Consider the following 24,616-nt stretch of genomic DNA (forward strand, 5'->3'; position numbering starts at 1 on the left):
CGTTGTGAGTTGCACAAAAGCAATTAAAACAGTTTTGTTACCCTGTTTCTTGACTAGTTTTTTCTTTCCCCCAAACACTATCTTTATAAACCATCTCATGCTTGCTCACTCTCTCTCTCTCTCTGTCGATTGTTTGTCTTGTTTTTGTTGGAGCGCAAAGCTTAGGAGAAGTTAAGCGCATTCTTTTTCAATGCTTTCTCGTAAATTTCGCCATGGACGTTTTTATGTGTGTTTGGCGGGCACTTCAAATAATTTTCTGCACTAAAAATTTATTGCAATTTTCGGTAATGAGAGTGCCGAGTGCAACAGGAGAAGAGCAGAGGGAAGAAGCTCTACTGCCCAGCCCTGCCTTAAGCTTTAATTTTGTTAGTGTTTGCTTGACTGTGGTTTTTCCCTCTGTTCGTTGTTTGAACTTTGTGGCATTTCCGTTGCATTTCTTTTGTGTGTCTGTCTGTGTGTGCGTCCGGAAACGGAAGTTTTTAATGTTGCCCATTGGCCATTGCCGTGAGCTGGCTCTTGCGTTTGTCTCGTCCTTTCGCTGTGTCCCTCCCCCATTCACATTGCTTCCTTTGCTCCGTTGAAATTAAATGTTTTAATGGTATACCAAAAGGTTGCTTAAATGCTTTAAAGTTAACATGCTTACCATAGCCACACCTCCCTTTGGCTTTCTCTTCTCCCTCCCGCTTTCTTTCCATTTCCCTCCGCTCCTGTGCAATTGGTATAAAGCGCATTTCCCTCTTTTATTTTCCAGTTTTTGAAGCGGCTACCCGCATTTTTGTTGTTTTGCTGCTCTTATGCCAAAGGCCTAACAGAAAGCCTGCCAGTCCACGGCTGGGCAAGATAAACACACACACATATGTACATATATATATATATATACAACACACACACATACACTCAAGTGCGTTTTACGTTTTAGCCAAAATGCATGTCGCTCGTAAATCTCGCGCGTGAAAACATCAGTTGTTGTGCCTTTTGTTGTTGTTTTTATCATCGTTGTTGCTGTTGCCTGTTCTGTTAGCACAAAGTTAGTGAGAACTGCGCTGCTACTCTTCTTCTTCTTCCCATGCGCCAAGTTGTTGGCTTAAATCCCTTTATAAATCTGGGCATAAAATGCACAATATGTGAGGTAAAATGTGTTTGGAATTAGGATTGAATGATGCTTTACCCTGTAATTGGGCATCTTACCAACTGAAAGTGCGTTTATAAGCATAAAGCAAACGAAAAGTTGAATGCAGTCAAATTGAGATCAATATAATTTGGATAATCACATGATACAAAATTTAGTTGAAGAAGCCTTTAGTTAGGGTAATTAACAGTGGTTTTTTTCGTTAAATTAATGCACACAATATTATTATATATTCTTGATTTTATTAATTTTTCCTTTAATTAAAGAGCCGTTAAAATGACTAAAACGCCATTTATATATATTAAACAATTTTACTTAAGATTATAAATTAAATGTGATTGCTCATTAGGGTGCATCGATTTGTATGACACAAAAATATTTAAAAATGGTAACGCAAATTCGTAATCTACGGTCAATTCTCAGATGTTTTCACCAAGAAACCATAGTTCTAAAATCAATTCCTAGTCCCCGCTTTTTGAGTTAAAAATTGTATTTTTATTTTTAATTGTTAGCATGTTATTATTGGCATATCTTTAGTGTTTTTAGTTTGATTCTGACAAGATTGGTATCAAAACTCTTGGTAGGACCAGGACCTTCAAATTTCAAGTAATAAAACCAATTGACCTTAAAATGTAACTGTCGTCCATGCAAGGATTTAATCATCTCAAAAAGCGAAAACTTCTAGGATTTTATTGAAGAATTTTTGTTTCTTGGAAAAACATCTTATAATTGAGCGAAGATTACGAATTTGGGTTACCATTTTATGTGAAAAAAAGTCAATGGATACCATTGCTCACATTGCGCTTTTTCCTATCGGAAATTCAAAAAAATTGTTAAAAATAAACAATGCATAAAATGCAAGCAACTAATTTTATCGAAAAAAGTAATTGTTTTTAACTTTCAGCTCTCTTAATACCTTGTATTTAGTGTTCTTTTCAATGCTCTTGTCTTTAGTTCATACGATCTGTAGGCAAATATCTCGATATATATACATACATGTATTCTTATTTATGTATCCTTTTGTGCCACTGAATGTTGCAGCTGTCACAGACACGCTTGCCACTTGTGGTGATGGTGGTGCTGGTCGCACCACATACGGCTTATACACCGGCCAGCCGTTGCCCCCATATGTTGCCCAACCTCATCGACCGCCGGATATTGCCGAGCTGCCCATTTTCTATTTGATTTTCTATCTGCTTTTTTTTTTGTTTTCTGGCAGCTTTTGATGTTTGCTGTTTGTTTTGGTTTCATTTTTAATGCTCGAGTGTCTGAAGCAACCCTTGCGTGGCAGGCCGAGCATGCCCTCACCTGGGGCACTTCAGTTGAAATTAATTGCGTGGATCGAGTGGCAACAACTGGTTGCCGAGTGCAGCGGGAGGGAGACAGGAAGTGAGGTATAGAGTGTTGCCAAAATGTTGACGCATGCTATGCCAGAATCACACACACGCACATACACCACACACACACACACGCACACACACACTCAGAACCGCAGAACGTTCTGCCACAAGTGACAAACGCAAACACATTTACCGAGGCTATCCGACAAATATTGTATCTGTATCTGTATCTGTATTCGTATCTATGTGAGTGGCGAGCACTTGACGAGATTTGTTTATTTGTCTAAGCGAAATGCTCGTCTGTGTTTGGATTTGTAGTCTGGCGAAATATGTATAAAATATAAAAAAAAATATAAAGTAATAGCGCACAAAAAAAAATGTAGGTAAATGCATATATGTATAAAGTCCAAATCTCAGAGAAAACAACAAAGCAGACAACTCAAATCCGGCTCTAGTTCTTTTGTGATGTCTAGTGCATAAAATACTGTGATAGACTCGACCCGCAGAAAACTTAATTCTTTGAAGCGGACGGTCTTTCAAACCAACTGTTTAAAATTATTTAAAATTTCTAATATAATAGAATTTTAGAACAAGAAAAACAGGCAAATATATAAAATGGTTATACGAACATTTTGTAGATATGAACAAGAAACACATATAACAAAAAGAAAGGTGCATACAATTTAAATATCACCTCAATTTTGACGAAATAGAAGCGATTTCGCTTATGGGAATAGCCTGTTCGCATTAATGCAACCAATCTGTATGTTTTCGCAATGTATTTAATGAAGTGTTGCATTTCAGGCACGTGCAAATTTTCATTAAGTTTTGCAATTTCAATTTTGATTGAATTTTCGTACCCTCATCAAATGATTTGCACTGATTGAGTGCGCAATTTGTTAATTCGATTTGCAACCTATTGCCGTCTCGCTTTAATGCACGCACTCTTCAATGGCAATGGTCGTTGTGCGAGCGGGAAAACAAGAAATTAAGTATATTTAATCTGATTTAATTATTTAATTTGAGGCTCGCTTTATGCAATTTTGAACATGAAATGAGCCGAGAGCCTGAATTGAGGATTATTAATTATGCAACAGCGTGTCTTTCTATCTTTCACTCTCTCTCTCTCTCTCTCTCTCTCTCTCTCTCTCTCTTTCTCTCTCTTTTTAGTTGTTGTATATGGTGAATAAATTAATACAGATTGTTTTTCTACATTATACATTTGTTTGCACGTTTATTATTTATTATTTAGCTTGTCGAATAAAAATAGTTTGCATATTTTAATGATAAAATAATAATAACAATTGTAGAAATGCGTTTCATAAAATTTAAATAGCATTTGTTAAATGGCATAACGTTCTTTGTACATTTCTCTTTCTTTTTACCTAACCATGTTTATCTCTCTCTCTTTTTGACTCAGAAATTTATTTGATTCGTAGTACGAATTAAAATGTTTGTAAATTAAAGTGAATATTCTATTCGAATTAAATTACTTGGCCATCATTGATCAAAGTTAAGTTAGGCCATTAATAAAACCAAGTTAGCGGCTTACTTTCCACATGAGGTACTATAATTTTTACTCAGCTTGTACAATAAAATGGTTCAAATCAAGCTAGAGCCCCCAACAGGGGGGCTTCTCCTTGATATATATGACAAAATTTTTCTCAAATCGAATCAATCAATCATCATATAAACAAAATAATACCGAAATGCGAATAAAATGTATAGAAAAAACCTGTACCCTGTACTTCCCAGCGTTACCATATGGTATCACGAAAATGAATAGCGTAAATTTAGCAAAAAAAAGTGTTATTTTTAGAATTTTTTTATAATTAAAATGAGCACCCTTTTACCTTTCTAATTATGTGTGCATTGCATAGAGCTCAGTACTAAAATTAGTTAAGTGATTGAAATTTACTTGCGACGAATTGCCAAATGCCTAACAAAATATAGTGAGCAACTTAAAGCGCATTTTTTGATCAGCTAACTTCAAGAGATTGTTTTAATCAACTTTATTTTGGTTAGAGACAACAATTTACTCTTAGAATATCATATAAAAGTTAATCTAAGTTGTCTAAAAAAGTTTTAGTAAATGCCTATTGCTTGTTACCATATAGCAACGCTAGGACTATTCGGGTTAAGATACGTCCATGGATTAGGCCATTAATTTGTGCCCATGCCGCGTAAATATTTATACGCAGTTGCATATGTTGAGGCGCTGGGCAGGATTTTCGGCATTTGCTCATTTGTGTAAGTCAACACAATTTCCATAATGCCAATGCATTGCGCTGGGTACAGCTGAAGCTCCCTAAGACGGACAGCCCCTAAGGAGGGGGAGTCGCAGCTGCAGCAATTGGATTTCCATGTGTGTGCGTGTGTGTGTGTGTGTGTGTGTCTCTGCTTCGATGCCGTTTGGATATTTGTGTATTTTGATTTATGCATTCGCATCGTCCTCGGCTTGGCTTCTTGGTCTACCTGTGAGTCAGTCTCCCCTTCTTTTACCCCCTCTCCCTCTCTCTCTCTCTCTCTCTCTCTGTGTGTGTATCTTGCTCTCGCCTACGCTTGAGGCGGAATTGCAGTTGCATTATTCAAAAGCCAGAGGCATGCAACGAACCAACAGACAGAGCCCCCCAATGGTTGCCCCCGTTGAGTGATTTAGCGTGTGCCTCGCCCGTTAACCGCAATGCAATTGTAATTACCCGAACTGCTTCCGTGCACCCCATTTTCCCCCGTTTTCTTCGTCATTACATTATGTACCCCCTCTTCTCCTCCCACAGCTTTATAGAGCTTGCCACGCCCTGCTGTTTTTCTGCTGTATTTACTGGTCGTGCAGCGCGTTGCAATTAGTTCCAAATCATAAACGTGGCTTCCGTTTGGTCAACTGGTCCAGCAACAGCTTCACATCCATCCACCGCCTCCCCTTTCAACCCCCTCTCAACCCCATCTCATCCCTATCAATTGACTGCACAATTGCGTGTAAATTTAAAATTTTAATCGTTTTTGTGCACGCACTTGAACAACAGCAACATCGCTTTGAAATTGTATGCAATTTTTGTAATATGCATTTACAGGACTTTTGTTAGAAATGAGTTCTTATTGGGTTGGCATTGGACCAGAGAGTTGAATAACACCATTGATAGCATTTAATGTGGAAAATTTAAGAGTCTTCTATTTAAACATAAATAAACAACAATTAAATTAAAAGTCGCCCTACAATTGAGAAAATATTTTTTTATATTGAGATATAGGTTTCTTTTTCTTCAATAAAAAACTTTCTTATTTTTAGGAAGGTACCCTAAATGTATGAATTAAATGTAAGTATTTGTGAGGTTTATTATTTAGGTCGTATCATCTTAAAATATAGAAAAAACTTTTAATAATTCAGAAAGTTCGCTCCAAGTTTATAAAAAATAAATGATATATTTATGGGGAATCATTTAAGAAACTTTTCTGTTAATTCAGGAACATTTTTCTAGATTTTTAGGCCGATTTTCTAAATTTTTTTGTAAAAATTGGTTTCGGTCGATTTTACGGTAAGATATTTAGGATTTTAGAACAATATGTATTTTTCATCATTGTAATCATTGTAGAATGCATTCAAAAATAATTTCTTATTTGCCACTTAAAATTATACTAAATCGACAATTTATTACATTAAGTTATTCTTTCTGAATTAAAATGATAGTAAATTTAAGTTAAAAGTCAATCATAATGATGTTATAATTATTTAAAAATTTCAGGAGCTGTGAGTGTAAAAATTTTTCTATAAGTTTAATTTATGTTTCATCAGCCTAAAATTTAGTCACAAAGATTTATTATAAAAGTCAACTAAAAATTGTATCAAATATTTTGTAAATGCAACATCTCGGCCCATGAAATTCTTATTCAAAAATAAATGTAAAATTTAATGATTTTTCATTTTCATTTTCTCTACGTTTCGACTGGTTTTTTTTTTTTTTTTGATAAGTTGAAAATGGCGATTACTATTTGAATAATTGCAAATTAAATTTTCTTTCCAATAAGTAACCCTTTTTTTGGGCAGCCTTTAATCGACTCCTTCCCATACTTTCCATTGCAATGGACATTGGACATTTATTTGCTGCATTTCCTCTCGCAACTCACACCAATGTGATTGTGCCTATCTGGGTGTGAGTGTGCGACTGAGTGCATATCGCATTCATAATTTATACGCATTGTCAGCAAGCGCAGGTTGGCAGTCCACCCCTTTCCGCTCTTGTCTTTCCACTCTCTGTTGACCATGGATCTTCCTCTGCATCCCATTGGACAATTCACGCAATGCGCATTCAGTCGTTACATGCGATTGTTTTATAAGCCAACCCCATGGTGCATTGTTGCATATTTAGCAATAATAAAATATTTAGTGGCAATGCAATAAATTTATTATCGTTGCTGTGGCTGCTGCTCTTTCCCACACACAGCGACACACACACAGACACATCACCATTACACACTGCATACAAGCACAGATTGCAGGTTAAATATTATAAATGAGCGCATAAAAATTGCAGTTACGGGGCGTATTATGAATTTCTATATAAATGCATTATGCGACAGTTTGGTCGCTCATTTCAGCTTCCCCTCCAGAGCTCGTACCCTTCCGATCCATGCAGGATTTGCAACTTTGATCAGCCAACAGTAAAAATGCTTTACAGCTTCTGCCCGCAGCTTGTGGCAGGTGGGTAAAAGGACAATCTGCATTCGATTTGAATGCATGTGCATATCTACACACTTGTATGATAAATTGCACACACCTTGGCGGTGGCAAAGGGAAGGAGCAGAAGCAGGAGTAATCGAGGGAAAGGGATTGGTATTTCTGTGCATTCCAACTGCCTTTTGTTGTGCATTGCGCAAACATTTGGTTGACATTTCACACATTTCTTGAATCCAGAGCAGAGCAAAACAAAGCCAAAAGCCAAGGCGTCATTTACCTAGCTCAGGTCTGGATGTGGGTATTATGCCATACAGGGTACCTCAACTGTAGATGGGCCAATAGTTTCAATATCTATTCATTTATTCTTCAACATGTGCATTTAAATAAGAAGTAGTCAGTACAACTTTGATATCAATATTCGAGGACAGATTTAACCTAAGGCATGGAATTAAATATCTTAGAACTACAGATTATTTTACAATAGAGCATTCTTAGCCATCACTCTGTTATTTCATTTTTATTGATTATAATGTTATAACTATATACAGTCGAACTTCCCTAACTCGAATTTCTTTAGCTCGAATTTTCTCTGAATAACTGGAACAAAAATATTGGCAGGTGCTTCTGTAAGTCAAAATTTTCGGTTAAGTCATCAATAAATTGCGTTTTATATAAATTAAAAAAAAAAAAATTATCAGACCTAAATATCAGATTTTTTAAGTTCTGTTTAGCTTGAAGAATAAAAGAAAATTTGAAAGTTAAAGTATAGTAAAGTGAGAGGTAAAGCTATTTGAAGTGTATGAATTTTAGTAACTTATTTCTGATTTTTTTAAGTTTTGCTCAACTCTAATTATAAAAAAAAAAATTAACAGCTTGATATTTGAATGTATGAGCTTGTAGTCATTAGTTTCTGATTTTTTAAGTGAGCTTGTAAGCCCTACAAAATAAAAAAAAATTAAAAAGTTCAGAATTTCACATGAATGAAATTGTAGTTTCTTTAAATAAACATAAAAAAATTCCATAAGTTGAACTTTTTCTTTGCATAATGGTGATTTGAGTTAGGAAAGTTCGACTGTAATTTTAATTTAGAGATATTTTCATCATCTTATTTTAATTTTAATCAACTGCTGTTGGTTGACACTAAATAAATAAATATATTTATTATCGATATATTTACGATCTCTTCAAGTGTATGTAGTACGTACCAATATCCTTCTACTATCTACTTTTATTTACTTACATATCATTCCAACTTTTACTGGCACTATTGTTTACCGTTTGTTCTGTTTAACGAGCAGACTGCCTTATATTATTATTGTTATTCTGATTATAAATTACCGTTTAAATAATAATCATAAAATACTTTTCCACTATCATTGAGGGTGTGTCTCTCCGCTCAGCTATGTAACTGAATGGAGAGACATACATTCCCTGGGATTGGATGATAAATGCTTTTATGGTCGCGTTAAGTGTCAATTGTGTGAATAACAGTTAAACAGATTTACACTATTTATTGTCATCTCGTAGTGTATGTATAAATATATGTGTTTATGTCTCTTTGTGTAATTATTTATTGCATCTGCTTTGGCAAATTTACACAATTCAAAAAGGTTTAATTTAACATTGAAGTTGTCAGTGGAAATGTGCAGAATGTTTAAAGTATAGCGCAATGTTATAAACTCTCTCGATTAGTGCAATTTTCTAACTGTTTTAAACTATTTTTTTTTAATTATTAATAATTATTATTAAAAAAAATAATTGTGACCTGTGAGACTGAACTGTGTTCCATCCGACCCTATTCAAATTTAACAAAACAGATAAAGTTTTATATATATACAGGCCTGTTCGGGTTTTCACTTTCTGATTTATCGGATTTAAAAAAATGTAATTTTTTACGTTGCATTTGGGCTAAACATTTTAAAATTATATTTTATCATATTATTGGACTTAAACTTAAATTCACCAACTCAAAGTAAATTCAATACCCAAAATATATCCAGTCTAAAGATTTTTACTTCCGAAAAGTCTGATAATAATTTATTGACATTTTTTTATGCATAGTTTTTTAAAATAATTTAAGAAAATTGCGAAAGTCGCATACTAAGTCTTAGAAGAATGCGACAAACGGTCACACTGTAAATTAGTCGTGATTTAAGTTGGTTAATTTTAGAAACTATCGTACGAGAAAATTGATTTCAATAGTTTCTTAACTAATCCCAATAATACATGTGTGCTTTTCATTCAAAATTACTTATTTTTTTTTGTCAATTTTATTAATCAAAATCACACACTCCTGTAGTGTAAACTCTTCCTTGATCCCAGTGCACTACTGTTAATTGTATTGACTTATATTTTCTATTCCATCACAAAATAAGAAGCGTTTGTTGTAGCTCTTGGGTAAACTAGAATGTCTTTATGAAAGTCCAACCTGCATTTATGTTAACAATGAATATAAAATAATTGAAACCAACAAAATAAAAGAAGAAGCGTACTTATTGTAAGTTTTTAAAGTTTTAAGCTCATCAATTGCTGTCGACGATACACAGAGAGAAATAAGAAGCGTTATCAGGTCAGGACAAATACAGGATGCAGTGCATAGTACACACAGAATCATGGCCCCGGACTGCAGCTAAGCAGCTCAAGTTGCTAGAGAGCTGAGTTGGTCAGTTGGTTGGTTGGTTGGCTGGTTGGCTGCTTGGTTGGTTGCAGCACGCAGTTCCTTTTGTTAATGATACTCTTGCTGAACGCAAGGAGCAGCAGCATCATCATTTCATCCACATTCCCAACCTCATCATTATCAAAAGGATGCAAGTCGGAGCCAAAGAGAAAGCCACAACAACAAGGATGTGGAAAAAACAAGAGGGACTGAGCTGGGTAGAGAGGGAAAGAGGAAGGGGTAAGAGGGGGAGAGGGGCAACCATTTTGTGGATTTATTGACATTCTGTGATGTTATTAAAGTTGATTGCTAGAGGCTGCTGCACGTTTTGGCTTAGACGAAGTGCCCGCCTGGTCATAACTGTATGGGGAGTTGGTTTCTGCTGTTGTGGCATCAACATGCAGCACAGCTGCAAATACAACTTCCTCTCTCTCTCTCTCTCTCTCTCTCCTGTGTGTGTGTGTGTGTGAGTGCATTGCAAGCGGATGAGGAGCAATTGTAGTGCGGTCAATTCGAAGGAAACAATGGTCAGGATAACACGAATTTTTCGACTGCTGTGTGAGGTAAAATTGCAACAGTCAAAGAGTCTGAACGTGCACAGCAAACAGAGACAGAAAATCAGAAAAACAGAGATATAGAGAGAGATAAAAGGAGATGGAGAACGTCATTGTCATTGCCATCGCCATCATCATCAAGTCTAATATGCGCATTATTGGTTTTTGTGTGCCTGGGCCCAAGCTGCAGTTATCCTTAATATGCCTTGCATGTTAATACGTTCATGTCCCATCCTGTGTGTCCTCGGCCTGGAAGCCCAAAGTATCCGGGCTACACTCAACATGCAAATATGAAATGCAAATTCTGTGGCACCATATTAAAAATGTTACTCTAACTATACAATCTCTCTCTTTCCCTCTTTCCCTCTTCCTCTTCTCCCTCTCTCTATCCGTTCTCCCTATCGCTTGTACTGCTTTTTGTACAAATGTAATAAAAATTGCGTGGCACACAAATCCTTTTGATCTTACTTTTTAATTTAGCATTTTATATTTAATTTTTCGGCTTTTTTTATTTTTTTTTTGTTTCTGAGGCACAACACATGGCGTATACGCAATACGCAATAAGTACACCAAGCTGCCGACTCAATATTGTCTTGTGTGTTTGGTAAAATGTATTAAGAATTTTAAATGAATTTGCATATGCCTTTCATTCTTTGGTTTTTTCTGGGGTTGTTGTTGTTATTATTTTTTCGAGCCTGCAGAAAATTTCATAAAGTGCATATTAAATTTTCATATTAATATATTTTGTTTTTGGACCATTGTTCGCCTAAACTTTGTTGTAAGTTAAAATGATTTGATTTTCGGCTTTCAAAACGAAATATTCGCTGTACGAGAAGAACACACTTTTGCGGAAAGTGATAGGCGTATACTTAATATGAGCTTTATTAAGTTTCACTTAAGGTCAATAAATAATTTAAGGCATTGAATATAGATATTTTGTTAGCTGTCAAAGCAATAAAATATTCAATTATAAAATGTTTTAATAAAAATTAAACTGATGAAAAACAAATAACGTTTTTATGTATATAAAGAATTAACATTTGATCGTTCAGCAATGGGAACTATTTTGAACTTTTACTATATTTATGAAATTTTATTGGAAAAAGACTGGAATTTGGGAATTTTAAATAAATATTTGATTAAACAGACAAATCTTTGACACATAAACTAAATTTAACGATTGATCCTACAGCAGCTATATATAATTTGATCGTTTTTAAATAGAAACAGAAGAGTTCCTAAAGTTTTGATGTAATCAAAAAGAACAGACAGATAGGCACAAACAAAATGGTTATATGTGTCCTAATGAAGAATATATATGTCTTCAGTATTTATAAATATAATGCAAATTTTGAATTGATCTACTTGTTACAGTAATCACCTGGTAAGGTGCTCTTAATGGTGTCTAACGTCTTTCAAGTCTGTGGCTTTAAGGTTTACAACATTTAGTGCAGACCTTTTGTAAGAAAGCGGAACAAATGCCTTTGGCTTGGAAACAAATTTCCACAGATTTCCAGTTTTCATATCGCAATTTTCAACAAACAAAAAGATACACAGACACACACACTCACACACAGACATATACGGGCCAGCAGAGTTGCACAGTTTGTCAACATGAAAAGGTTAACAAGGTAAATAAAACATGGCAAAGCGAAAGGTGACAGCATGAAAAGAGAATGCGCAAAAAGAAAGAAAGCGTTCAACACATACATACTCTCACATACACATACACACAAACAAAAACACAGACTGTAGAAAGTCCACGGACGAACAATGTTGCATACAATCTACAAAGGCAACTGGAATGAAGGTGGCGCCACAAACAAGCTTAAAGGTGGCAAATCACAGTCGTGGCAGGCGCGATGTTGTGTCTGTGTGTGCATGTGTGTAAGTGTATGCGAGTGTGGTGTGTGTGTGTGTGTGTGAATAACAACATTTTAAGCATGTTTACTTTTTATTTTGTTGCCGACGCCAACGTTTATGCAATTTATTTCTGCATTCCCCTCTATCTTCTTCTCTCCCCTTTCCTTTCTCTTTCCCGCTATATCCCCTTCTTTCCAACAGCAATACCAACTCCAACTCCAGCTTCATTTTCATCTTCATCAGCTTAAGCTGCCTCTTGCTCCATTACAAAGCATGCCCAGCGGCTCGGCCAGGTATAATCTTTTGCTTGTCTTTCACTTCAGCGGCAGTCGAGGCGCGCGTCCTTTGCTCAACTTCTGCCAGGCAACAAATTTTCTTATACCCTAACTAGAAAGTCTTCCAGACTGTTAATGGCGTTCAACCGTTGTTAAAAAAAATATAAAACGTTGCACTTCATTAGCCAATTTAAATTGTTTCTCTAAGAAACCAAAAACTGATCTGCAAGAATTTAGTGAATACCTCGTTAAATAATCTCTTTATATTATCGATCCACAAATATCAAAAATAGTCGATTTTGAAGAGCAATTAAAGAAAATGATTTTTTATTTTATTTTGTAGAAATTTCATTTCATTTTGTTCTATTTGATAGTATATTTTAAAGCTTTTCAAAAATAAGTGTGTGATCGTAAAATTAATTTTGTCAATTTTGAATTTTAACTTGGATTAACACTAACATTTTTATCTATTCAGCTATGAATTCAGATTTGTATATAATTTTAATGTTTATTTTACAATATTAATTTCTAATATTATTATGAAATCTTATTAATTTCTTTCTGTTGACTATTTAATATTAACAAATATATAAATAAATAAATTAAGCCATATTTTAAATATTGCTATTAAGTAATCTATCCCGAGATGTACACCAATTTAATAAAAATCACTTCACTATCAGTCACCAGTTAACACAAATAAATATCTAGCTAAGAGAAAAGCTCTATTCAAACAAATTGATTTCCAGTAAAACAAAAATAAATTCACAGTTTTTAGACACTGCTCCTATTAAAAATTAACAAAATAGGGGCATAATGTGCTTTAGAAATTTTGTAGTGTGCTAAAAAGCTTTCAATTGAGTTTTCAAATATTTAATTTTGAATTTTTGAACTTGTAGAGTCTTTATACTTGTTTTATAGAGTAGCGTATTTGGGTTTAACATAAACAGAATTTTAAAAATTCCTGGTGTAGGTTATGTTTTATTTTTGGCCAAAGAGGTGAAAAGCCAAGTTAAAAAGTCATCACAGAGCCTGCGGCGATCAGCGCTTTAACTTTAACTTGAACTTTTGCCATAGTTTCTCTGTCTGTAAAAGAATGGAAAAACGAAGGGATAAATGTGAAAAATCTGAAAATACTTGTAACAAAGTAAGCGCAAACGCTAGCGTAACTTTAAAGTTTACAAGAATGGCCAATGTAACATTAAGCTGGCAGTTGGTGGCCAACACCTAGCAACATGCCACGCCACGCCTCACTCCGCGCCGCATCGCACCGCACCGCCTCGCCTTAACTCCCACTTGCCCTCGATTGTGGCAGGCACGCGTAAACTGCTTGCTTATGCAGCTCAAGTTGCCACGCTTGACACATTTCTCAGGAGACTGGCGCACGTCGTCCAGTTGCCGTTGCCGCAGCTGGGGCAACTTGTCAACGCAGTCATCAATGTCGGCGTGACGGCATCAGCGCCTGTAAGTATGCCATGCTTTTGCAATGCTCGCACATTTCGACCTCATGCCGCATGCCACACGCCTCAAGCCGGCTTGTCGCCTGCAGGGAATCCGACATGTTGCATGCCACACAGTGGGTTTCTGTGCCAATGACCACGGCCAACATGCCAAGCACTGAAGCTCTGGCTTCACAACACTCGCAGTGACTGCTAACAAATATTAATGAGCATATTCTGGAGAAACGTGAGCAACATTTTGCGAAAATTGAAAATAATATGCGTCAATATGACGATACTCATAAAAAATGACTATAAAACAAAACGATTTTTAAATGCAATGATTCTCACGCTTCTGCCAAGTGGATGATGAACAAAAAGATAGAGAATGGCAAACTCTTTATGCGAATTTTAATGTTTAAATGTTTTATTTATTTAGATTTGGATTTTATTTATTTTTGACATGTAAAGATTTTTTTAAAAATGCCTGATTTTTCTTAATTTCCAAATTAATTTATTTTATTTTTATGAACGATACACAATTAGATTTTATTTTATTTATTTATTTTTTTTTTTTAATTGTATTGTATTTATTATTTTCGTCTTCCTAGCGCAATAAGTAGTTACATACTTATAAGTTAGTGCACTAGTCACAATTTCGTTTAATTTTATTGAATCTAGTATTCTTAAAAGCTATTCAAGAAATAGATTTTATTTTAACTTATATTAATATTAAAATTTTGATCTTTTCAGTTATGAATTTAAAGTATGAAATTTAAATTAAATTTAACAAAACAACAATGTCCTGACATGTGTTCATGTGACCATTTGAGGTAATCTTTAAGTTACTTTCACATGTAAGATATTACTTGATTTGAAGGTTTTAGTAAATTCCGCTTGGCTTCAAATTCCTGCATATTTCTAAACTTCTTCTGATATACCATCGCTTAAGGTGTTAAAGATTATATATAAATCTTTTAATTATTACCCAAGTTGCTCTGCTCATTAGTTTGCCGTGATTAGTTTCCTTGAACCCCTTGGCGTATGCGTGATTTTTATGATTATTTTACTTTTGATTGCCTTGCGGCAAGCAGAATAAATAAATAAAACGAGAATATGTATAAAAAAAAACTTTAGAAACTGCAGCACGTGCTGTGTGGCGTGTAACGTCGACAGGCTGTCGAGATTCGTTCCAAAATGAATGGAAAAAAAAGTTGCGGGTCCCCACAAAAGAGTCACGTGCAAAAACTTTCTTAATTTAAAAGAAATTTTCAAACAAACTCAATTAAATAATTTCAGGCGCAAATAAAGATGTGTCATTCTCGTATCCCTGTCTAGAATGGAGAAAATACATGTGGTTTTTACAATTTTTTTTACAATCGCCCGGCTTCCGTTTCCGACCGCTTTTTAGACTTCGTTCTGTCAATGTTTAACTCGTTTTTACAAGACAATTTTAATACCTCAAAATTTTAATTGAGTTAATCCTAAAAACCACATGCTGGCTAATGAGCCAGCTGCTTGACGTGAATTCCCAGCCAGAACTAATTTGGCCAAGACGATGATGGGGGGAGGGTTGGTTCCTCATTGCAGAAGTTGCATGGACGTGAACGTGAACTGCAACCACATTTAACAGCTGCACATAATGATTATTACTGTTCTGCAGATTAGCTTAGTTGGCTGTGCGAGAGTCAAACATGATGTTGAAGATGTTCAAAATGTCATAATATTTAGTACTCCAAGTAGAAGCATACAGCACACACATAGATACAACTTTAACACACACATTCACGCATACACAAAACAAAATGTCGACCACAAAACACAGCGAACTCAATGAGAATTTCCTCCGTCAACCGTCAAAGGTGGACGATATCATAAAGTTCCTAGCCGAAATGGCAAAGTCCAACAAAATGGAGTAAGTTTCCCGTTGCACAACTATCTACCGTATAATACCTGTTATTTCCCCAGAGGAACTAAGGAACCGGAGGTTAAAAAGGAGGTTGACATCAGCGCGAGCGTTACAGATTCCAGTTTCCTAGTAACACAAAGATCTTCAAGCAGCGGGAAGAGAAGCAAGAGTACGAGCAAGAAGCCCAACTTAAGGGCAAATATGAATCAAATGACATTCATGCGTCAGATCGATTTAACCGACGAGGAACGTATTAAAGCTCGAGAGGAACGTGTCCGTGTGGCAAACAATTTCCGCAGGTAATTTCAAATAATTTACATCCGTTCAATAATAATATCTCTTCAAATAGACTGGGAAATGCGGAGTATCGCAGGACAAACTTTGACAGTGCTATTGAATATTATACGAAGGGCTTAAATTATATTAACGATTCGCCAGTTCTTTTTGTCAATCGCAGTCTGTGCTACATCAAGTAGGTAATGCATACCTGATTGTATTCTAATTATCTGACAATATATATGTAGGAAACGTGAATATAAACGTGCCTTAATTGATCTGAATCATGTACTCAATAATCTGGACAGCTGTTGTCTGCGGGCATGGCTCTATAAGGCGGGAACTCTAAAGCGAATGAACAACGATGCCGGATACGAAGAATGCGTTGATAATGCGCGTAGATATAATAGACGCCATTTGGATTATGTTGAGTATTTTCTAGATAAAATGCGATCTGATTTCTAAAACTACATTCGAATTCCACATCAATAAATTGCACTTTTTCATTCTTCCGGTTCCTACGAATCTTCTTAAGTAAATAATTAAAATTATTATTAATAATAATTATTGGAAAAATCATTCACTTCTAGTTACTTTAAAAGAGCGTGAAATATACCAACATTTTTCTTTAAGTGTAATGTATTCAATTTTACCATGATATTCAAATTTTTGTTTTAATTTGATTTTTGAACAAAAAAATAAAACTCAAAAAATAATCATTAATCAAAAAAAAAATAATGATAATTTTTTAAATTTTATGAAAAAAAAAAATGATTACAGTCCTTGATTTTTTTCTTTCATTTTATTATTTAAGTATTATCCCGTATTATCAGAATGTTCAACGTCTGAATATTATTCTATATTTCATTCTCTTCTCTGGGCTCCCGACACATATCAGTATCTAATATTCCCTTGGTCCTTTTATGCACTTCAATTCATTTACTGTCACATGCAATTTACCCATATTTGCCCTCAAAATTTTCATAAAAAAGCAACATGAAAACGCAAAACAATTTAGAGTCAAGTTGGAATAGCCTTCTCGAGTGTGTGCACGACTTTATAGATACCTGTCATTTACTGAAGTCAACTCAGAACATGTGAATTTACACTAAAATCAACATATAGAGGGATCATTGATACACCGTATACATTTTCTCTGGTTACAGGGTATTCACGAGAGCGAAAGAGAGGAACTGTGTGGCAAATGAAATTTGCAATTTTTGCATAAATTCAATAAAAATTCCTATTGTCATGAGAATATTTGCCAATACAATATACTCGGTACATCCATACAGTGCGAGCAGATACAGCTACAGTGCCTCCTGTCACTCCCTCTGCGTCCCTTTTTACGGTATATGCGATGTGCGAGAGGAACCAGTTTGAAAGCAGCCCCAACTGCAATTCTAGCCACGATAAGGGCCACTTATACGCTTCGTTTGGACCACGTTTCTCCCCCCGATGGCAACACCACAAAAGACTGACCCTGCGGTGGGATGTGGTTGGATTGCTGGGTGTTAGGGTGGTGCGGTGGTGCGGTGCTGCGGTGGTTGGGTGGCCACAGAGTTTTCAATATGGCGCCAACACCATTTGCATTTGCTTTGGCACAAGCCTTGCAGGTTGCTCCATAATGAAATGCAGTTCAAATGCTTTGGGTATAAACTTTTGTCACAACTGTGGCAAGCCGTGGCATGGCGACTCCTGTGGCAAGCATGGAGGGTTACATTCTCATTCTCATTGTCGTTGTCGTTGACGTTGGATTGTAAACTGGCAAACAAACGCAACGGAAATGCCACAAAAAGGGTTTCACTGTTGTTTGTCAATTGTGTGTGGCCGCCAAGTTGACACCTAAGCCACTGAAAGGACCTACCCCCCACCACCCAGGCATTTCCCTTGGTCCTACTGACACGCTAACTGAGTCTGGTCACGAGCTCCCTTCCGCATTGCATCTTAGAAATGCAAAAATCCTTGTGGGCTGAACTCTAATCAACGCCAACGCCAACTGCAACTGCAACTGCAACGACAACTGCATGCGGGGGGCAGCTGCCACGCCCATTCTCTCGCCCACGTTTGTAATCAATGCTGTAAACACTTATTTTTGTGGTTGCAAGAGCTGCAACTGCATCTGCCCCAGTTTCTTCCCCTGCCTGTCTGCCTGTCTGCCTGTATGTTGTCCTTCTATTTTGTGGCACAGCAAAAGTTTGTCGCCTGCCACAACAATGTCCTGATACTCGTATTGTTCCCACTCTTGGCTCTAATTCTCTTACTGTTTCCTGTGCGACTTGTTGTTGGTGCTGTTGTGCTTTTTGCAATCAGATCCAAGGCTCATCCTTGGCTGCAACATTGCGGCTTTTTATAGGTGTGGCAAAAAGCAACCTGCTACTGTCGATTGACAATTCCCAGTTAGTCCTGCGGTTGCACGTGCCACACATTGAAGCAGTAACGGACAATGATGATGTTTACACAAATGTTGAATGGTCATTGGAAAACTGAGAAAACTGATTAATACACCTTCTTACGAGATTCAAATAGACCTTGAAAACACAAAAGGAATTGTTGTCTTCGGCACTCTGAAGTTTTGATATCAGCTATTTTATATAATTGTACGATTGTAGCCATATATCAGGCCATATAATAATAATAATTTAATATATGGAACCGTTTGGAACCCAATCTAAGAAACAAAACAAACTCTGAGATTTTTTGAGATACATTCATAATCAACAAAGCTTAGCATACTAAACGTTGATTTTCGGCTAATCATTTCTATGACAAACCTTAAATACTCTCTGCAAAGTTATAAAACGAGAGTAGATTCGTCTTCGGTTATCAGCTCCTAGGAGAAATATGCTAACTTCAATTGAGACGCCATGACTTTGGGTCGACATCAATAAACCTATTCATAAATCAGGCTAACATTACTTCGGCTGATCTCTCAGTTCACGAATTCCCACTCCAAAGGGGTTACAAGCTGGCACATTAATTTCTCAAGAGGATCACTATAAACCCATTTTCAACACAAACACATTCAAAACTATATTTTCACATTTTCAGCCTTGTTGCTCATCCTCCTAATTCCCCTGTTTTTCCCTCCGCCTGTGCTGACAAGTTGTCCAGTGTTGTGTTTAGTTTTCAGCTTGCGGTTCGTGGGTTCGCATCTTGGCAACGTCTTGGCCAAAAAGTAATTTGGCCTTTATCTGTATTGCGGTTTAAACAGCCAAACAAGACCCAAAACCAACAACAATAACAACAACAGCAACAACTTTGTTGCCATGGGGAGTTCTGGTTTCATTGGAGTCTGGAGTTTAAAAGGAAGCTTCTCCGCTTTCGACTCTTACCATGAGAATGTGGTGGAGTCCATTGTCTTTCTTAAAATAAGTATTTGTTTGCTTAGCATCGTTTCGGTATACTCTTCATATCTTGGGTATTTTGGTTTCTGCAAATATTTCGAGCACAAATTTAGACTTGGAAATTTGTGTTTTCAGATATAGTACATTGTGAGAAAATAAGAAAGTTAAGCATATATAAATGGTATACTATATTTTGCAGGGTATTTTAGTTTCGTTTTGTTTGTAATTTTTTGTTCCCATTTTTAAGCCACATCCGGGATTCATTTTGGCTGTTCTGAAACTGCAAAACTTGTAGATTTTTGGCCAAGTTTTTAGCTCGATGCGTGTTGTTATTCTGTAGTTGGTCACAACGACGTTTAACCGAAATTGAACTTGCCGCCCATCAAGATTTTCATTAAGTAGCATTTTTCACTCTCTTCTTCTGCCTCTGCATCGTTCTCCTTCCCCTCTTTTGGCCCTCTATCGAACACTTGACAATGACGCTGTCATTTGGGGCTGGCAGTTCATTTAAAGTTGTGCGTATCCCATTTTAATTAGCATGCCAATTCTTTGGCTATCTGCCCGGAACACCACACACCCCTCCACACCCCTCTCCATTCCACCCCAAGAACCTCGCAGAGCTTCAACAAGGCGAATGACCAAAAATCTATTGACACTTTTGCGCTTTATTGAATGTTTATTTGCTTTGTTGATTTCGATTTTCTCATCGACTGCGCTACGAATTTGAAATGCAAACAAAAACAACAAAAGCTCAAGGAGAACGAGGGGTGGAGGGAGGCGGTCACATCATCAGTATGTGCGGGGGCGTGTCTTTCGCTGGAAGTAGCTTAAGGCAAAGGACACACACACACACACAAACAGAGAGAGACTAGCTGAAGACAGGGAACAAATGGCGAACTATGAGCACGCCTGCGAGCAATGAACGGTAAATAAGGGAAATCTATATTGGCATACAAAGTATCTTCTTTTTCTCTCCCTCCCCTTCTACTTTCGCCTATTTGTGTGTGTGGGAGTGAGCAGGATTGGAGGAGGGAGGAAAACTGACTGTGACAATGAGTGGACAAAACAAACACAATCGACTGAAAGGCACAGACAAATGCAACACCGTTACGTCTGCCTCTGTTACTGTTACTTTTACAGTTACTGTTACTGAATTAGCAAGTGACTGGCGGGTGTCGAGGGTGTCAAGGATATCAGCAGTTGGGGTAACACTACCTGCCGGCTGTCTGTGACTGTGTCACTTCAACTATACACTAAGAAAAATTCTGTAGTAAAATCAATGATGTTTGGTAAGGAATCACTAATACCCTGTTTTCGCTCATTTTATATTTTTATTTCAGACCATATATTGTTAATGATAAATTCCAAGTCACTAGACTTATTTTTTATATTTTTAAATGTCAAAATATTGGTCGACAAAAGTATGTAGCACTTGATAAAAAGGTACACTGCAGGTAACAAATGTATGTACAGCTTATAATTATTAGATAAATGTGTAACTACTCAAGAAGGTATTAAACTTGCATGATTCAACCGAAAGCGACAAAGAAAGAGAGAGAGATTACAAATTTAACTGATCAAGAATTATTAGTTATAACTATTGTCAGTTGTACTAAATCAAAATACATTTTCTAAATAATTCATAATAATCACAAAATAAGAGTTTGATGTAAATCCAAGCGTTGGATCGAGATTCATATCGAAATAGAAAATCGTCCAAAAAAAGCTTAGAGTTGTCGATATAACGAACAAAAATAGATCGAGCTTTCTATTGAAATTGTTTTTTTTTTAAATTAAAATACGCAATCGTAATCACAAAATACACCCTCTATTTTTTTTGTGAAATCTTAGTTTTCTTTTATCACTTTAATGCTTGAATTAAACATTGACATTTTTGTAGATAATTTTTTACGATAGGTCGTGCAAAATAAAACGACTACACTTAGTTCTAAAAATTAACTACGATAAACAATTGCCAGTGAGGTGTCGATATTTCAATGTATTTTCCATCACTAGCTTTTAATAATGTTGGTACTTGAACAAATAAATAAATAAATAAATAATTTCATTTTTGTTCCCTATTTCACTGCTTAACAAAATCAAACAAACTAAGTAGATAATAGAAAATATATAATCTGTTCAAAATGTAATCATAGTTTAATTGCTGTCCTTCAAAATAGGTCAAGAAATGCGTAAAATATTTCAAGCAGTCAAAAATAATTCATAGTTTTTCTACCGTGTATTCCATTGAGTTTCATAGAGATACCACACAAACACACACACACATATGCATGCACAGTCAGACAGTGGCAGCTAAAGCTATGGGCCCGGCTAGAAGAAATGTATTCACGTTGCTTTTTCATTATTCATGACAACTTGCTCTTGGCCGTCGACTGTTCCAGCTATTGTAGATGTAACTGAGTCAAAGCAAACAGTAGACACAGACAGAGGCAGTAAAAAGGTGGCACACACGAACACACACCCTCACACACACTATAACAAATAACAAAGATGACAATAAAAAGCAGTAAAACAATTTCCCCCGCACTCCACACGACTTGGAGGAAAAGTCAGAAAAAACAGCGGACGCAAAGGAAACTAATATTTTAAGAAAACAAGACACGGACATTTATGGGGTTGGTAGAGAGATGGGATGAGATGGGATGGATTGGGAGGGGTAAAGCAGCTTAAGGGAACTTTCACGTATGTGTGCATGCATGTGTGTGCGTGGTAACAGGGGATGGCACACAAAAGCTGGCAACAGTTTTGTTTTTTCGGGTTTTCGCCCTGCGAAAGTGGCCGTCGTCAAATTCAAGTGACATATTTAGACAGCTAAGCGACTCCCAAGTGTAGCATCCACACGACACAAAGCAAAGGTGAAGTGGCACTGCCACAGAGCCACACAGCCACCGGCAACCTTCAGCTGGCAGCAATTTTGCAACTGCGAACGTAGCCAGAAAGTATGCAGCACTTTTTTGTATCCCCTTTCTCTAATTTTTTTTCTATATGCAACGCGAGGGGTTTTTGTGGCAGACAACCCCCCCAAAAGAGTCACACACACACACACACACATACAACGACGACAGTTGCTTTTAATAATAAAATCATTGAGCATCAAAGCATAAAAATCAGTCAAGTGCAACATAAGCTTAAAGACCACGTCGTGTGGGGCTGCTTTTTGAATCGAAGGTAGCTCAAAGCTACCTTAGCTACCCCTGACCCTGTCCTCAATTCGATATTACTCGTACTAGAGTATTTTCATCTCCTCTTCTCTCTTTGTATTTTATGATTGGACCAACGAAATGAATGTGATTTAATGTTATTTTTACAGCCAAATTAGTTGGCTTTTGATGTGCGTTTAACTTTTTGTGAGCGATGCCTTAACTTTAAGTCAAGTTAAGGAAATATGAGAAGAAAATTGGTATGTATGAGATATCGAAACCTAAATACCCTTGCACATTATTTTAAAATATTACATTAATTTGAATTTAGCCAAGAACAGTGAGTTTGCATTAAATAAGAATAGTTAACATAATAAACAAATCTCGTAAATATGAATTATTAAGATTGTCGAAACTAAAATGAAGTTGAAAAAAATGTGTTAATACTATTATCAGGGACTGTAATCATGATAAATTTTATTGTAAAAATTACATCATCAATTAATTAATGATTATTTTTGATTTTTGTAATTTTTTTAAAAAGAAAAATAGTATTTTGATAAGGAATAATCTTTATTTTTGAGCAAAAAAATAAAACTCATAAAATAATGATAAAATAATAAACATAAAACTCATAAAATAAGGATAACTTTTTTTCATTTTTTTTTCTTTTTTTGTTTTATGAGTAAAATAATAAAAATCTTAAATTTGAAGATTTTGGTGAAATTGCACAGACTATCCTTTGAGAAAAATTTTGGTATATTTCACGCTCTTTAAAAGTTAGGTTAAGCAAATAATTTTTCAATTGAAATATAAAAACAATATTATTTTTATTTACTCTCCCTGATAATTGTCATACGGTTTGTTGTAGTAAACAAGAAAAGTTTGTACATATTATAAACAACTTTAATTATTATAATTGCTTTAAACTATAAGAAAAACAATTTATTAGTATTCTACTAAGGTGGATGCTAAAATTCATGTATATTGAGTTTAGAAATCATTAAAATTAACAGAACAGACAACTGTTAAATTAACATAAAATCTGAGCGAACTAAACATCTTCTGAAATAATTGTAAAAATAAATGATTATGATTGATTCAAAGTAAAATGAAACTAGATTAGAAATTTGATTAGACTATCTTCAATCTGCAGACAGATGTTCATGAAATTAGGTATATATTATCAATCAAAACCCTCTGCAAGGGTATAAGCTGTCGGCAACAGTTTATTGAGCACGCGTTTTTGTTGCGTAACTTCGACTGAGACGCAGAAGGCACAAAAGGTGGCACATGCAACCATAAAGCGACACTGTACGGCCGAGCTGTGCCCCATGGTTTGCTCAACGTGCAGCCATAAAAACTCACAAACTGAATTCAAAGTGTGCGAGCTCTGAACCACACCGCACATGTGTCTGCTCTGTGCGTATCTTAAAGATACATTGCCAGTTGCTTTAACTTGTGGCAAGACGGGAAGTTTATGGCCATGCTCAAGCGCGGGTGAATTTGGGAGGGAAGTGGAAAGTAAAAGTTAAGTCAAGTGCAATCATTTCAAGCTGCTGCATTCGTAATTGCATGAAGTACTCGCAAGTACTCACAATTCATATGCCTAACTCATAATGTGGCAGCTGTTTCCCTCAAGAGAGCTTACTATATATCGAAGTGTAGATACGAGCACTTGACTCTGAAGCAGCTTGATGGGCAACACTGCAGATAGAAGTGTTCACTCTTTCCACAATTCATTAACAGCTGGTTAGCTGTTAAGACAACAATTTTATGATGTACTAGCTGTTACTTCTGCCCTATAATTACAATAGAGTCACCTCGTTCCATGGGCAGGGTACTACTAAGTCGGACATTTAGGCAATTTTCTAGCTTGTTTATTCTAGCCAAGTGCTGCTCAAAACACAATTTGCAAAATGTGCCATGAATTTTCATTTCACAAATGAAAAATTGCATATTTTGAGTGCAAAGAAGTTGTCGAGTATCAAGTTC

General features: G+C 35.9%; 1 protein-coding gene across 1 annotated transcript; it reads left to right on the forward strand.

Annotated features, from left to right (window-relative positions):
• The first annotated feature begins 15,712 nt into the window (after positions 1–15,712).
• On the forward strand, positions 15,713–16,647 carry LOC117790748 (tetratricopeptide repeat protein 12). Its single transcript, XM_034630294.1, has 4 exons — positions 15,713–15,843; positions 15,897–16,136; positions 16,187–16,309; positions 16,362–16,647. Exons 1-4 carry the CDS (start codon positions 15,734–15,736, stop codon positions 16,576–16,578), a joined length of 690 nt encoding a protein of 229 aa, XP_034486185.1. The 5' UTR covers positions 15,713–15,733; the 3' UTR covers positions 16,579–16,647.
• The last annotated feature ends 7,969 nt before the right edge of the window (positions 16,648–24,616 follow it).

Source organism: Drosophila innubila (assembly GCF_004354385.1).
Source record: "Drosophila innubila isolate TH190305 chromosome 3R unlocalized genomic scaffold, UK_Dinn_1.0 2_E_3R, whole genome shotgun sequence".
Classification (NCBI taxonomy): Eukaryota; Metazoa; Arthropoda; class Insecta; order Diptera; family Drosophilidae; genus Drosophila; species Drosophila innubila.

Coding starts and splice junctions, on each gene's coding strand:
- LOC117790748 (XM_034630294.1), top strand. CDS start 15,734: ATGTCGACCACAAAACACAGCGAACTCAATGAGAATTTCCTCCGTCAA. Junction 15,844..15,896: donor GCAAAGTCCAACAAAATGGA/GTAAGTTTCCCG, acceptor TTATTTCCCCAG/AGGAACTAAGGAACCGGAGG. Junction 16,137..16,186: donor GTGGCAAACAATTTCCGCAG/GTAATTTCAAAT, acceptor CTCTTCAAATAG/ACTGGGAAATGCGGAGTATC.